The sequence below is a fragment of the Fukomys damarensis genome, unplaced genomic scaffold (assembly GCF_012274545.1).
Source record: "Fukomys damarensis isolate Sample0158 unplaced genomic scaffold, DMR_v1.0_HiC HiC_scaffold_13, whole genome shotgun sequence".
NCBI classification, from domain to species: domain Eukaryota; kingdom Metazoa; phylum Chordata; class Mammalia; order Rodentia; family Bathyergidae; genus Fukomys; species Fukomys damarensis.
Genome location: NW_022900925.1, coordinates 19,953,269 through 19,969,615, shown reverse-complemented (window position 1 = coordinate 19,969,615; position 16,347 = coordinate 19,953,269). Strand labels below are relative to the sequence as shown.

At 38.5% G+C, this 16,347-nt stretch overlaps 1 protein-coding gene and 1 pseudogene across 1 annotated transcript in view; both read right to left on the bottom strand.

Annotated features, from left to right (window-relative positions):
* Positions 1-1,050: 1,050 nt before the first annotated feature.
* The window catches only part of Atad5 (ATPase family AAA domain containing 5), a 45,809-nt gene continuing 30,512 nt past the window's right edge, over positions 1,051-16,347 (bottom strand). Inside the window, exons 16-23 of the mRNA XM_010642369.2 lie at positions 16,109-16,242; positions 15,415-15,508; positions 14,216-14,280; positions 10,307-10,487; positions 4,098-4,276; positions 2,474-3,339; positions 1,702-1,860; positions 1,051-1,593 (exon numbers count right to left, since the gene is read on the bottom strand). Coding sequence (XP_010640671.1) covers positions 1,515-1,593; positions 1,702-1,860; positions 2,474-3,339; positions 4,098-4,276; positions 10,307-10,487; positions 14,216-14,280; positions 15,415-15,508; positions 16,109-16,242 — 1,757 coding nt within the window. The 3' untranslated portion in view covers positions 1,051-1,514. The remainder of the gene's footprint in view (positions 1,594-1,701; positions 1,861-2,473; positions 3,340-4,097; positions 4,277-10,306; positions 10,488-14,215; positions 14,281-15,414; positions 15,509-16,108; positions 16,243-16,347) is intronic.
* LOC104875019 lies at positions 7,459-8,812 on the bottom strand (annotated as a pseudogene).

Here is a 16,347-nt window from a genome sequence, read left to right as displayed (position 1 = left end):
ACCTTTAAATAGATCAGTATACTTGTCAACACAAGAAAAGGTAGGATGAACAAAGAGGTAAAAACATGACACACATTTGAAAAAAGGTTTGCATCTATATTTCTAAAAACTACAAAATTAGGATCCTTTTTACTTAAAATACAATTCAGCAGATAATGTATCTGAAATATAAAGCTATTATATAATACAGACATTTGAAATAGTGATTTTAAACATGATTATCTGATCCAAAATGACATTAAATGAAATGTGGTATTTTAAGATCTTGTTACCAGAATAAAAATATATACTTTTCCCCAAAAAACATGACCTTTCTGGGTGTGGCAGTATACATCTATTATTCTCATTATTTGAGAAGGTGAGGCAGCAGGATTTTGTGGGCTCATTAGTTTGGGGCCAGCCTGGGTAAAACAGCAAGACTTGTCTGCAAAACAAAGGGCTTGAGATGTAACTCAGTGGTGGAATGCTTCTTTAGCATGTTCAAAAGTCTGGGTTCAATCCTCAGTACCCCCAGGAAATAAAAACAACTATGTGTGGAAATGGTTAGTATGTAGAAATCATATGGCAGAATCTTCCTTTGTAACAGTTTTAATGAACAGAGGCTTGTCCAAAATGGATATATTAATGCCAGTAATATCATCGTGAAATAAAACATCATTATAAAAATGTAAGAAAAATTTACAAGGCAAGTGACTTGTGTTGGCAAAATGTAGAAGATACCACTTATGTAGGGGTGCTAAAATGACTTATGAAAACTATTATTCAGACTGTTGATTCAATAGTAAATATGTTGGGAAGTGCACTAGAAATAAATTTATCAGGAACTGCTTCTTTTTTGAAAAATGAACCATAATTTTCTTCCTAGGAAGTTTTCTTTTTTCTTTGTTTTTTGGGGCGGATACTGGGGACTGAAAGCAGGACCTCGCACTTGCAAGGCAGCACCACTGAGCCCTTGTTTTGTTTTTTTGAGACAGGATCTCACCCGTTAGTACAAGCTGGCCTTGAACTCACTATTTTAGCCCAGGTTGGCCTCAAACTTGCAGCAATCCTCCTGCCTTAGTCTCCCAAATGTTGGGACTGCAGGTGTGCGCCACCACACCCAGCTCCTAGGAAGTTTTCTTAAGCACTGCATGTGTATGTAATTCAGAGAACTGATATTTAGAGAGGGGTGGGTTAAGGGTAATAGGAAAGGGGAAAATATAGCATTAGATTAGCATTGTATTTTTAGAAATACCTTAGTGAACTCTACCTTCTAGAAACAACAGCTCATTGATTTGCCGAAAATATATCAACAAAGCAAAATTAGATAATATAAAAAATTCAGGAATACTATGATCATAAATACAATTGTAATTCAATTTTTCATTTTAAATATCTGCACAGCAATAAAAAATACAAATAGTCTGTTTTAAATGTACATGAAGAAAAATGAACACTTCCATGAAAATCAATATTATAGAACAATGTATCTTAAGCACCACATAATTTGTAAACAGCATTATTAATGCACAATATTAAGGGAAGTCAGCTGCCAAACTATTCACAGTCTCTTTTGGAATGTCAAGATGAATTCCTTCAAAATAGTGCAGGAACCTGTCACAATTACAAAGAGAAATATAATTTAACATTTCCACCTTATGAGAATACTTATTAACTTTGAAAAAACTATATAAAATGTGTTTTGTTTTTTGCAGACTTTACCTTCTTTTACATTTTTCTTGTTCTTTTAGCTTCTCAGTCCTGCAAATGTTTCGAAGAAATGGCAGGTACTCAGTTATACTGGCTTGTCTGTTACCCACATTTAGTAGAGATCGACTAGAAAATACACTTTTAATGACTGCTATCCTCTTCCAAGCATTGCTGTAAATTAAAAGGGATGTGTTAATTTTTATTTTAAATGCCCCTATAAAAATACAGTAATCTCAAACAAACAGCTTCCCTGTCTCTGGTCTACACTGGACAACACTTCCAGATCAATTTCCAATTAACAGGGCCAGGGATGTAGCTCAGTGGCACCACGCCTACCTTGCAAGTGTAGGATCCTGAGTTTGATCCCTGGTACCGCAAAACAAAACAAAATATAATTTCCAATTAACACATTAAACACTTCCAACTGAAAAATCTCATTGGCTACTTGCTATCTGTCAAGGTAAGTCCAAACCTCTTATTCAAGGGTTTCCTAAAGGTAGCCCACCCTAATCTTTCTAGCAGTCAGGATGGTTTCCTTATCTCCCTTAGAAGCTACATTATTAATTTTTTTTGGTACTGGGGATCAAACTCGGGTCCTTGTGCTTGCAAGGCAGGCTCTGGAACCACTGAGCTAAATCCATGACCCTGCTACATTATTAATTTTAAGTGCTTATCATGGTCAATAGCCCAGGAGTTTAAAACTAGTGAGAAGAAAGAAGCTAATGATTTCCCTTTTGCCATTTATTACTGAAAAATGAAAAGTTAAAAAAAGAGCAAGACTTACTCCAAATTAGCTGCTGATTGGCTAAAGCATACATTATTATGCTTTTGTGAAACATAAAATGTAAGCTCGTTGGTTGGATCTCTTCCTAATTTCTTGCAAGAATTCAAGGAGGATTCCAATGCTTTTGAAATAGTAGAAGAACACTTAGTAAAGCTGAGCGCTTGTACAGCTGCCTTCAGTTCCGCAGAGCCTTGAGAAGTCCATCCATCACCACTCTCCAGACTAAACTCATCACACAGGCCACTTTTAACCTTTCCACTTGTCCAACAGAAGTCATTTTTACCAAGTTCCTTCTGATCCCTTACATCAGTTAAGAAGGCATCTAAGAAGGACATGTTATCCATGAACTCAGTGAGAGAATTTAAACAATGAGAAACAAGGACAGAACATTGTTTTTCTGCTGGTGTTCTAGGAGGACAAGGAACAGATTCAATATCAGACTCTGAACATTGGTTTAGATTCTTTGTCTCTGCATTGTTTCGTTTGTCTCTGGCTTTGTTTTCTTCTAAATTTGAGGAAGACACCAGGGATAGGTTAATAAATTCATCAGAAAAGTCCAAGCTGGTGTCAAATAAGTCACTATCATCTAGTATCACCATCTTTCTCTTATGTTTCTTTTTCTGTGACTTTTTCATCGGCTGCTCTCCTTCGGAACATTTCCTGACAGAACATCTCATACTTCTTGTTACTGCGCTGGCGTCCACAGTTACAGATGAGCCACGAAGGCTTTTTGTTTCTGGAATGGTATCAACCGGTAATGGTAGGATGAACTCAAGATTACTATATAAAAAATCTATATTCTGCATGTGGAATTCTGTAAGAAGCTGGATGAGTTTATGCCATTCGGCTTTTGTTGTGATTTTATGCTGAAAAGCAAATTTTAAGTAAAACGTTATCACAGTACATGGTTTGAGCATTTTTCTATCCATATGAATATAGTGTTGTCCCTATTCTGAGTCACTACCCATATAATTTTATCCTACACATAAAATATTAAAATAGTACTGAGTCTAAAAAAATTGGGGGTTCTGGGCATGGTGGAGCATGCCTGTAATCCCAGCACTCAGGAGGCTGAAGCAGGAGGATTGCTGTGAGTTTGATACCAGCCTGGGCTATACAGTGAGTTCCAGGTCAGTCTCAACTATATAGTGAGACTCTGCCTCAAAAAAACCCAAAAAACAAAACAAAAGCTAAATTGGGGGCCAGGAATGTAGCTCAGCGGCACAGGGCCTATCTGGCAAGCACAAGGCCCTGAGTTTGATTCCCAGTACCAAAACACCACAACCAAAACAAACAAACAACAACTAAATTTGTACTGCTTATTTGGAGAACTACAGGCTCTAATACTTATATATCTGGTGCATAGTGCAAGTCAGTAATTAGGTCATTTGTTTCAAAAATCTGAAATTGTGTTTTGATCAGAAAAGGGTCTACTCTAAATCCTATTATACATATTTAGAACAATGTCTTTGCACCATTTGTCAAAGTGGTAGAAAGTGTTAAAATTGGAAACCTAAGGTCTATAACAATTATAAGCAAATTTAAGTTAAACTTAAGATTCAAAGCATAAATGTTAGGAAAATAAAAAGGAATATAAATTCAACATTCCAGATAATGAATTTACCTTTAAAAATGAAAATAAGTCTTCAGATGGGGAAAAAATGTTCTTGAGTCCAAAGAAGGTCTCAGCACAGCCAGTGTCACATTTGGGAAGGACTTTCCGATTCTTTTTAGTATTTTTAGTGTTATTTTTAGAATCTTGGCAATCTTCAGTGCAAACTAGTACATTTCGGATACTTGCTCCTATAAAATTAATAAAAGAAAAATTATTGTTATATATATATATTTTAAACAAATTGTATCAAACAGCTATTAAAAAGATGCAGTTAGTGCCGGGGATGTAGCTCAATTGTTCCGCCACCTGCTTTGCAAGTGTATAAGGTCTCAAGTTCAATCCCCGGTACAAAAAAATAGAAAGGTGCAATTATCCTTTGTAACTTTTTGATGTATACCCCAATTCTGTTCTTCTCTATTATATGCTGAATTCACTAAGAGTACAATATAGACCTTTTTTGTTAACAATACCTAAGCTAGGTGCCATAATGGGTAGGGTGGTTCACAAAACAAGGGCAAGAAAAAAAGGCAAGGACTGAACAGCAAGTCATAGAAGAAAAAAAAAACTAGCTCATAAAAATAAAAAGATGCAGCTGAGCATAGTGGCACACACTTGTAACTCCAGCACTTGGGAGGCTGAGGCAGGAGGATCACTGCAAGTTTGAGGCCAGTCTGGGCTACACAGTGAGTTCAAGAGCAGCCTGAACTACATAGTGAGACACTGTTCCTCCCTCAAAAAAGATCTGCATTTTTCTCTAGTCATCACAGAAATATAAAGTTAAAATTAAGCTGGGCATGTTGGCGCACACCTGTAATCCCAGCACTCTGGAAAGCTGAGGTAAGATCATCACAAGTACAGCCCAGACTGGACAATTTGTGACTTAGCAAAACCCTGTTTCAAAATAAAAAATAAAAAAGAAGGAGCACAGCTCAATGCAAAGACCATGGGTTCAAATTCATAGTACTGAAAACAAAAAAGAGGATGTGGTCCATATTTCAATTTTTTTTTTTTTTAAAGTCCCGGATTGAACTCTGGTCCTTGCACTTGCAAGGAAGGTGGCAGAACCACTGAGCTAAATCCCTGGCCCATATTTCACTTTTTTTTGTTTGTTTGTTTTTTGCGACAGGATCTCACTGTATAGTTGAGACTGACCTGGAACTCACTATGTAGCCCAGGCTGGTCTTGAACTCAGAGCTATTCTCCTGCCTCAGCCTCCTGAGTGCTGGGATTACAGGCGTGTACCACCACTTCTGGCTCATATTTCACATTTTAAATTGATAAATTTAAAGTGACTGATAATATAGTTCTGTTAATGGTACACATAGAAGACCCATCGTATAGTATTTGTAGGAACATAAGGTGGTACTATTATCTTGAGGGCAATTTGGCAATATCTGTCAAAATGTAAAGTGTAGAAGTGTATCATTCACCTCAACAATCACACAGATTTTTTTTCTGCACTAGAATTACTTACAGATATGTTCAAGGATATATGAATATTCACTGCACTTTTTTTTTTCTTTTTGGTTTTTATGAGAGGTCTTGCTATGTAGTCCAGGCTAGCCTTGGACTCTTGGCAATCTTCCTGCCTCAGCCTCCCAAGTGCTGGAATTACAGTTGTGCACTAGCACACCCAACCACTTGCACATTACTATAATGATAAATTGAAGATAATTTAAATCCCCATGAAAAGGTAATGATTGGTGAAAATATGGTACTTCTATGGAATAGTACAGAGTGATGACAAAGAATAAGGTAAAACTATATGTGCTGACAATAAATTGCTGAGTTAAAAATTGACCAGGGAGGCCCAGGGATTTAGCTCAATGGTTCTGCCACCCGCCTTGCAAGCACAAGGTCCCGAGTTCAATCCCTGGTACCAAAAAAAAAAAAAAAAGAGTAGGGAGCTCAGGATGTAGTTCAGTGGCAGAGCACTTGCCTTGTGTGCACAAAGCCCAGGGTTTGATCCCCAGCACTATACACCCAAAAAAAGATATAAAACTTTTACCAACTAAACAGGTAGCTATAGTTTATACACCCATCTAAAAGTCTCACAGGAGTTATCTTAACAAATGGAATATATGATTATTACCTGAATGTTCTAAGAGTGTATATCTATGTTTCTTTAAAAAGGCAGGAATGAAATGTACATTTGATCTTTGAAAAGACAAACTGCCACACTTAAGTTTGTTTTCTAAAGTTCTTGGGAACTGAGGATGCAGCCCAGTCCTAGCCCTGAGTTGAATCCCCAGAATTAAAATCAATTAATCAATCAATATGTGAGTCAAAATAAACCTCTCATCCTAAATAAATAAAATTGTTACAAAAATTTATAGCCAGTGGTGTGGCAACAGTTTAACTTCAGTCATTTAGTTTTTTTACACCAGAATATTTCCCATGTCTAATTTATCATATTTACCTCTAAATATCGACAGCTAACAGTTTATACTGAATTAATGGTGAATTTTTTTTTTCGCGTTGAGTTTATTGGTACATTTTAGGTATATAGTACAGTTACATTCATCATTGGGATCTTGTACCTTTACATGACAGGTCTTGGTCACACTGAATTAAATATATGAGTCTGCCTACAACAGTAATATGATGAAATTTTGTACAAGCTAAAAGGAAAAGGATGTGAAGGTAATCTGGCTGTGACATCTGTCACCCCACTGATCGCCAGCATTGCTTGTCTGATCTGGCTGGCTAGGCAGGTGTCCCCTTTCTTCCTCACCATGCCACGTGTGTCCCTCACAAAGCTGCACCCCCGGTCTCGGAGGAAAACCACCCTCAGAGAGGAAGACAGTTTCCTCAGTCAAGGGTATACGATTAGCTGTGCTCTCCTGCTAGAACCTCCAAAGAAGCTCTCACATTAAAGGGAAAAATGAGGAAGGGTTAATTACAGAACCTCACCTTGACTTTATTTATAATACTGATGCACTGGCAGCTGGACTAAGAGGGACATCACCTTGATTTTATTTAAGTATGTATGCATTTCCCAGAACTCCGACTATGGAGCAAGCATGCAAAGTATAAACTAGCAGCTTCTTTCAAAGAAGGAACGTGGCTTACCCGTGAACACACAGGACCCGGCATGAAGAAAGTACTCAACAGTGTGCCACGATTAGGTCACAATGATAATCAAAGAGTAGTGAGGGCCAGGGGATTTAGCTCAGTGGCGCCACACCTGCCTTGCAAGTGGAAGGTTCTGAGTTCAATCCCCAGTATCGAAAACAAAAAAAAATTCTTAGAAAAAACAGAATGACAAGCTAAGTTTACAGCATAGTTCACATAAAAAGGGATACATCTGTATAGAAACTAACACTGAGATCACCAATAGTTTATAATAAGTGAAAAAAGGAAGCTGATAATAATATAGTTGTATTTTGTTTTTTTTGAGACATGGGAACATTTAAGGAGATTGGTTCAATACAGAGGCTGCTGATGGTCCTGCCGTCCATGCCCACCAGGCCAATCCATTATCCCTTCTTCTTGCTTGTCCTGGCCCTCGGGCAGCTGGTTCATTCCTAAGAATCAATCCCACACAGAGCCTCTCTGTCATACCCTCTCCAGTGTGCAGCCACCGCTCAGGAATAGCTTGTCACTCCCACCATCCAAACAAATGATGGCCACCAGGTCTGGCCCTGATGGGCTTGGGTACATCAGGTGATGTCAGAGCTGGGACCCGTGAGTCCAGACCACAGGCTAGTAGTTTTGTGTTAGCAGCTCCTCCTCCACCTCCTCCACAGGGCTTGGATTCCCAGGGGCACGGCACCAGTATGTGGGTGAACATGAGAACCCAGCAGAGGGCCAGGGACAGGGGTAGGGAGGTTCAATAGCTTCGCTGTCTTGGGGCTGAGCCTGGCTCAAGGAAGCAGAGAATTTGAGCATGTTCCAGCCAAAGACACAGTCATAGGAGAAGTTCTGCTAGTGTAAGAAGCTTCAGAAGGGCTAGCACGGCTAGGAGTAGTCAGGCTTATCATGGAACCAAAGGGAGTTGAGCTATGTTGAGAAGGAAGAGTAGCCTTTGCAGAAGACCTTGATGGGTGTGGGCATCTTCTCACTGATCCGCTCATAATTCTGGCACTTGGTAGCTGCTCTGAGGCTCTGCTAGGGTGGAGAGCCCAGGTTGAAGTACATGAGCACATAGCCCAGGCTCTCCAGGTCATCCAGTAGGCTTTGCTTGATGCCTACCCAGTGGGTGTTGATGGAGGCATCGTGGGCAGTGCTGGTCAGGTTCTTGTTTTCCGGGAGGGGATGTGCTGGTGGGTGTGAGCATCCTGGTACTTCCTGGCCAGGCCAAAGCTGATGATATATGCCAGGTTGCCTTTCTTTAACAGGTCCATGAGGACATTGTTGGGCTTGACTTCCTGGTGGATGAAGTTCTTGGAGTAGATGTACTCAATGCAGCTGATCTTCTGGTTGGCCAGGAGCAGCACCATCTTGAGGATGAACTTGTGGGAGCAGAATCTGGGCCTCCAGGCTGGGCCCGAGCAGCTCCATGACCATCACGCTGTAGTTGCCCTCAGCCCCACACCACCTCATGGATGGGATTCCCACTCCCCACTTGCATCATCTTGCAGAACTTGCTCTCCATCTGCAGAGTGGGTACTTTGTCTTCACACACTCCAGCTTGATGGCCACTTCTTCACCAGAGGAGATGTGGGCACCCAGGGAGATGTCCCCAAAGGACCCACTCCCAATCTTGTGATCAGGCAGTACTTACTCCCACACACAGCTCCATGGTTCACTCTACCCGCCGGGAAGGCACTGAAGCCCAGCCACTGCTGGAAGGCTGCCATGGATGCTGGCCAATGGGACAGATGTCAGAGTATTCAGGGCACTGGGTGTGCCAGCATCTCCTGGCCCAGCTGCCACACCACCTCCCTCCACCTGGCCACCTCCTGCCCCTGTATTTCTGTTATAAGAAAATATATGTCAACCAGGCGTCGGGCACAAGCCTGTAATCCCAGAACTTGGAAGGCTGAGGCAGGAGGATCACCATGAGTTTGAGACCAGCCTGGGCTACATAGTGAGTTCCATGTCAGTCTCAACTACATAGTGAGACCCTGTCTCAAAAAACAAACAGGGCTGGGGATTTGGCTCAGCGGTTCCGGCACCTCCTTGCAAGCACAAGGACCCGAGTTTGATCCCCACTACCAAAAAACAAACAAACAAAAAATTTCTAAACTGTCACTTATGCATTTGTAGACATAGAGTTTCTTTTTCTTTTTTTTGAGACAGGGTCTCACTATGTAGTTGAGACTGACCTGGAACTCACTACGTAGCCCAGGCTGGTCTTGAACTCAACAGTAATCCTCCTGCCTCAGTCTCTGGAGAGTTGGGATTACAGGCTTGCGCTACCATGCCCCTGCTCAGTTTAGAAATGTTAACAGTTAAGGGGCTGGGATTTAGCTTAGTGGTTTCCCTGCCTGCCTTGCAAGCCCAAGATTCTGAGTTCGATCCCCAGTGCAAAAAAAAAAGAAAGAAAGAAATGTTAACAGTTAAATAATTGGGGTGGAATTTTTTTCACTGTTAACCAGGGATCTAACCGAGGGCCAAGTAAATGCTAGGCAAGCACTCAACCCCTGAACTATATCTCCAGACACTTTTCTAATCTAAATAGAATAACTATACAATAAAAAGTAATTTACAGATTTATCTAGTTCAACCCTCTCATTTTTGAGGTAAAGAAACAGGGATGAAGAACTACCCTGAATTTTGGAGGTTACACAACAAAGAGCAGCACAGGCAGGGAAAGGTCTGTTTCCAAAGTCAGCTTCATTCTGTTTATACTAAAGATTTACAAAAATTTTTGTGAGCAAAATGGACATGTTATGGGTTCTGTCTAGATGCCTCCTAAAATATACAAGGGACAGAAAGAGGGCTGCTGTTGTTACTGCATGTCATTTGCTGGCTCTTTGCTACTTCACTGCTTTGCTCCCTTCTGCCTGCCATGGACTGTTTCTTCTCTGCCATGCCACTCTGCCTTGAAGCCAGCCAACTATGAACTATGAGCTACAATAAACCTTTCCTCCTTTAACTTTGGGTGTTGGGTGTTTTGTCTCAGCAATGAGAAAAGTAACTAGGAAAACTCTGAGGATTAGCATGATAACTGGATGCTAAAAATTAGTCTTTCAGATAGTTTTATATAGTTCAGCATATATTTAAAAATAAAGTCCTATAATAGAAATTTCTTTTATAATAGATCAACTTACCAGGATGAGATAATGGCCTTTCTTCTAAAAATCCACCTCCACTTCTAATCCAAAATTGTAAGAAAAGGATACTTCTTCTGATATCACATGCATTTGCACTTAACAAGGTTACAAAGTCTCTTACATCAGTTCTGAAATTTTCAGTTAAGCAGATTGTTTGTAGGTAGCTGGCAACATTTAGCTTAAAAGAGAGAGAGAGAGAGAGAGAGGAAGAGAGAAACATGATCAGTTGCAGAGTTCAGAAAAATACAGCAAAAAAAATTCTGAACAATATCCAAAAGTGAGACAAATTTTGCTAAAATTCACAATATTTGAAAGTTCTCTGAGAATAAAAGTGCTCTTAAAAATTATTAGGTAGGGTCAGGAATTTGGCTTGGTGGTTCTGCCGCCTGCTACCAAGCGCTAGATCCCAAGTTCAATGCCTCATACCAAAAAAAAAAAAGTTAATCTACTAGCAAATTTAAGACATTTATATATACATTTTAAAACCTTTACCGTGTATAAACTAGGCATAGTGGCACATTCCTATAATCCCAGGACTTGAGAGGCTGAGGCAGGATTGCTACGGGTTCGAAATCAATCTATGAGCTACACAGTGAGTTCAAGGCCAGCTTGAATTACATTGCAAGAACTTACCTCAAAACAAAAAATTATTATATATACTCCAGAAAAGCAAGGACACGTTTATAAATGATTCCCCAACCTGAACACTAGTGGCAGTTTTATAAGCCTGGAAAAAGCCCTTAGGATTAATTATACAGCTTGACAGAATATTTTATAGCTATTAAAAATATGAATGCCACTATAATAATATTGAAAAATACATAACTTTCTAAAAATAGATTTAGAAAATTATGAGTCTAGGCCAGGTGTGGTGGCCCACACTTGTAACCCCAGCACTCAGGAAGCTGAGGCAGGAGGATCACTACAAATTAAAGGCCAGCCTGAACTACAGAGCAAGACCCTGTCTAAAAAAACAAATAAACAAGCATAAACAAAAAAGCCAAAACCAAGACCAAAATGAGGGCTGGGGATTTAGCTAAGTGGCACCATGCCTACCTGGCAAGTGCAAGGTCCTGAGTTCAATCCCTGGTACCAAACAAACAAACAAACAAACAAACAAAATGAATGCACAAAAGCATATATGTATATAAGAAATGACAGGGGAAAATGTAAAACCAGTTGATTTGTTGGCAGTTAACAGACAAATAATAGTTTCATTTAATTTTCTAGTGACATTGCTAAAAGTTTTCTGTATAGCAACAGAAAAGTGGAATCATCTTCCCATTGTTGTTTATGGAAATAAAGAATTTACCTTGAAAAGCCAACACAAATGAAATTATACTTAAATTTCACAGAAATGACAAGGCCAGCAGCATTTTCACTACACTCTACTAAACAGGGACATGGATAAATCTAAGAAACATCAAGCTGAATGAAAAAAGCCAGATACGGGCTGGGGATTTAGCTCAGTGGTTCTGGTGACTGCCTTGCAAGCGCAAGGACCTGAGTTTGATCTCCAGTACCAAAAAAAAAGAAAAAAGCCAGATACAAAAGGGCACATAATGTCTGTTTCCTATATATAAAATTTTAAAACTAAATTAATATAGTTATCATGCAGTAGTTTCAGGGGGTGATAAATTGTACTATATCCTAATTATAGTGATAGCTTCATGAATCTATATATGTATTAAAATTCATAAAAACAATCACTGTCAAAAATTTTTTTTAATTTAAAGGTTAAAAGAATTAGGATAGAAATATAGCTTAGTGGTAGCCCACTTGCATAACCTGCACAAGGCCCTGGGCTCAATTTCCAGTACTTTAAATAAAGGTAAATAAAAAGTACATTATTCAACACTGTATAAAAAAAAAAAAAAAAATTGAAAAAAAAAAAAAAAAAAAAAAAAAGAACAAAGCTGGGAATGGTGGTATACACACCTGTAATCCCAGGACTTGGCAGGCGAAGGCAGGAGAATTGTGGAGAGTATGAACCTGCCTGAGCTAACAATGCTAAGATTCCATTCACTCCAGAAATAATGGCTATTATCAAGAAATCAGTCAATAACACATGGTGGCAGGACTATGGGGAAAAAGGAGTCCTGCTCTCAGTGTAGAGATGTCTCAAAAAACTGAAACTAGTGGTTCCATTTGACCCAGCTATTCTCCTCCTTGGTCTCTTCCTAAAACAATTAAAAGCATCATACCACAGTGATATATGCACACCTATGTTTATAGCACTGGAGTCTGTAATAGCTAAATCTTGGAAACAGCACAAATGGCATCAACCGATGAATGGATAGATGTGGGTTTTTTGTTTTTTGTTTTTTTTTTTATTTCATTTTTTTGAGCCAGGCTCTCACTTTGTAGTTCAGGCTCGCTCTGAACGCACTATGTAACCCAAGCTGGCCTTGAACTGAAGGTAATCCTCCTGCTTCAATCTCTTGAGTGCTTGGGATTATAGGTGTGTACCACCATGACTGGCTGATGCGGGTTTTTTATATGTTGGAGTACTACTCAGCCATAAAGAAGAACAAATTTGAGACATTTCTAGGTAAATAGATGCACCTTGAGACCATACACTTAAGTGAAATAAATCAGACACACGTGTAAATATTACATTGTTTTTCAGGTGTGAGAAACCAAAAGTGTAAATAAGGACCAAAATGTACAATGTACTTGATCTTAGCCAAAGGCCAAGATGATTCAAAATGTATAATAGATACTGTAAAGTAGAAAAAAAAAATTCAAATGGGAAGGGAAACTAGGGAGCGGGGAGAGGGAAAGGAAAGAAGGGAACAAACAAAAAACCAAAAATATGAGGAAAGAAGGAAGAAATGGAAACAAAGCTTTTGTAATTAAGGAGGGAAAGAGGGGCTAAAGAGGGGAGGGAAATGGGAAAAAAGGAACAAGATATATCATGTACAGGTACACATTCCCTATGATGAATGTGATCATTATATATATCTCAAATGTACCAATAAACTTAACTGATTAAAAAACAAAAACAAAAACAAAAACAAACAGGGGAGCCAGGGATTTAGCTCAGTGGTGCAGCCGTCTGCCTCACAAGCACAAGGTCCTGAGTTCAATCTCCAGTATCAAAAAAAAAAAAAAAAAAAAAACCACACAAAAAAACCACAAAAAAACAAAAACCAGGGGCCAAGGATATAGCTCAGTGGCACCACTCCTGTCTGGCAAGTGCAAGGCCCTCAGTTGAGTTCCAGGTACTAGAAAATAAACAAACAAACAAACAAAAAAAGAGTAATAACAACAAAAAGGAATTAACAGTTACTTCTGAAGAGGCTGACTACATGTACCCACAGGAACTTTTGGAGGTGATAGAAATGTTGTACATTTTGATCTGGATGATAATTACACTGTGTTTTACAAATGCTAATCTTCATTAAGTAGAACAGTAAAATAAGGGCCGAGATTTGGCTCAGTGGCACCATACCTGCCTCATAAGCACAAGGTCCTGAGTTCAATCCCCAGTGACCCCCAAAACAAAAAACAAAACAAACAAAAACGAGTAAAATTAGTGCAAGTTTTAACTGTATTTAAATTTTATTTTAATAAAATACAGTACTTGGATAACAACAAATGAACACTGGTATCTAGAATGAATTTAAGTATCTGAAAAGCCTTTTTATTAATGCAAAATAAAAATAATCAGAAGTTTCCCAAAACCCAAAAGCTTTAGTACATCCTTTAGCAAATACATTTTAAAATATCAAAACTACATTCAATAAAAACACATTTTAGAAGCCGGGGATTTAGCTCAGTGGTTCTTCCACCTGTCTCACAAGCACAAGGATCCCAGTTGGATCCCCCGTACCAAAAAAAAAGTTGGTAAAAGCACATTTTACATTAATTGTGATATGTGATTTATTAAAATTCAAAACTTACCAGTGAAGGAGTACTGAAATTGATTTCTTCAAAGCTGCCATCAAACATTAAACTAAATGTTGGATCTACAGAAAAAGAGATATTTTTTTAAAATATTAAAAGCACTAAACTTTCCGTAGTAATACTTTTCTGTGAAAACACTCAGCATTTCATCAGTTATGAAAGTGCCGTAGGGTTGGGCCAGGGATTTAGCTCAGGGTGGCCTGCCTCGCAAGCACAAGGACCCGAGTTCGATCCCCAGTACAAAAAAAAAAAAAAATAAAGAAAGAAAGTGCAGGAGGTTCCCTTTATCTGTGGTTTTGTTTTCTGTAGTTTCTGTTTCCTGCAGTCAAACAATTTTCAAGGACACAAGGTAGAAATTGAACAATCATCCTTTCATCCAGTGTCTCCAAGCTGTGTATCTTTCTGCCCATCAGGCACTTAGCCCTCTTTGTCTTCAATGGACTTTTGTATTATTATAATGCTGTGTTCAAGAAATCCTGATGGCCCCCAAACCTGGGGAATCACGCTAACAATTTCCTTACAGTATGTTGTGTAATTGTTCCACTTGACTATTAGCTATTGTTAATCTCTTATAGTGCCTAATTTCTAAAAAATTTTTTTTTAGTACTGGGGTTCAAACTCAGGACTTTGCACTTGTGAGGCAGGTGGTGGCACCGAGCTATATCCCTGGCCCTAATTGCTAAATTTAACTTTATATAAGAGTGTGTGTGTGTGTGTGTGTGTGTGTGTGTGTAGCACATATGCAAGCATAGAAAAAATAGTATATTTAGGGTTCAGTGCTATTTGAGGTTTCAGGCACCTACCTGAGGTTTAACTAAGGAATTTTTTTATGGTGTTATGGTCATTTTTTTTTTTCTTTGAGATAGTCTCACTATGTATTTCAGGATGCTCCTGAATTCATTATGTAGCTCAGGCTTGCCTCAAACTCATAGCAATCCTTCTGCCTCAGCCTCCCCAGTGCTGCGATTACAGGTGTGTGTCACCACACCCAGTTCCTGTAAAGTGACCTTTTTTGGGGGGTGTACCATGGACCAAACTTTGGACCTTGCCCTTGCGAGGCAGGCAGCAGAACCATTGAGCTAACTCCCCGGCCCTGTTAAGTGACTTTTAAAGAAATTGTTCTAACTAAAATTAAAGGCTTTCCCAAAACATGTGAACCAAAACTAATTAATTATGCTAAAATTATGGTTACCTACCACTTGTAGTAAGGATTACAGGTCGTTTAGTTGTTGCCATAAATGTTTTGATTGCATTCAAAAATCCAGCATCTTCATCAAAAATGACATCAACCTGCAAACCATTTATTACAGTATTAATTCAATAAGTAACAAACTTACTGGATATTAGTTATGTATATTTAACTACAAATAGACTATATGTCAGAAAAAATTTATTAATTTTTGAAAAATGTGAATATAGCCCATACTGAAAATCTGTCTTATACCTGTCTTTTTTTTTTTTTTTTTTGAGACAGGGACTCACTATGTGGTTGAGACTGAACTGGAACTCACTATGTAGCCCAGGTTGGTCTCAATTCACAGTGATCCTCCTGCCTCAGCCTCCTAAGTGCTGGGATCACAGGCATGTGCCACCACACCCGGCTTATACCTGTCTTAAACTGTCAAATATTAAACATTAAAAAAAACTGTAGTCACCTATAACAGATAGGTGTGACTCAAAATAATTTCTGTAACTATTAAACCATAATTAATAACCTGAACTGCATTAATTTTCTAAAATTCTTCTAAAGTTAACATTTTATTTTCTTTAATTTCAAATATATGTGTGTATGTGTGTATGTGTTTCTGGTTTTCTTAGTTATTTTATAATTCTTTATTTGAAAGCACATAGTAAACCAGAAGATACCATGAATGTGTACTCTAAGCCTACCTCCTCAAAAAGAATGAGAGATGTCGCACTTTTCCTGTTGGGTTCCTCAGGTCCGAATTCTTTGACATTTGAATTCAATGCATTTGTAGATTTACTCTGAGTAATTTGCTTGTGTTCCAAAGAATTTTTAATTCCTAGATAAACAGAATGATAAAACTTTAAATCAACTTTTAACAGAACACTGGATATTTTCACAGAATAAGTACAAATTGAAATCCCTATCAAAACCGTACATAAGA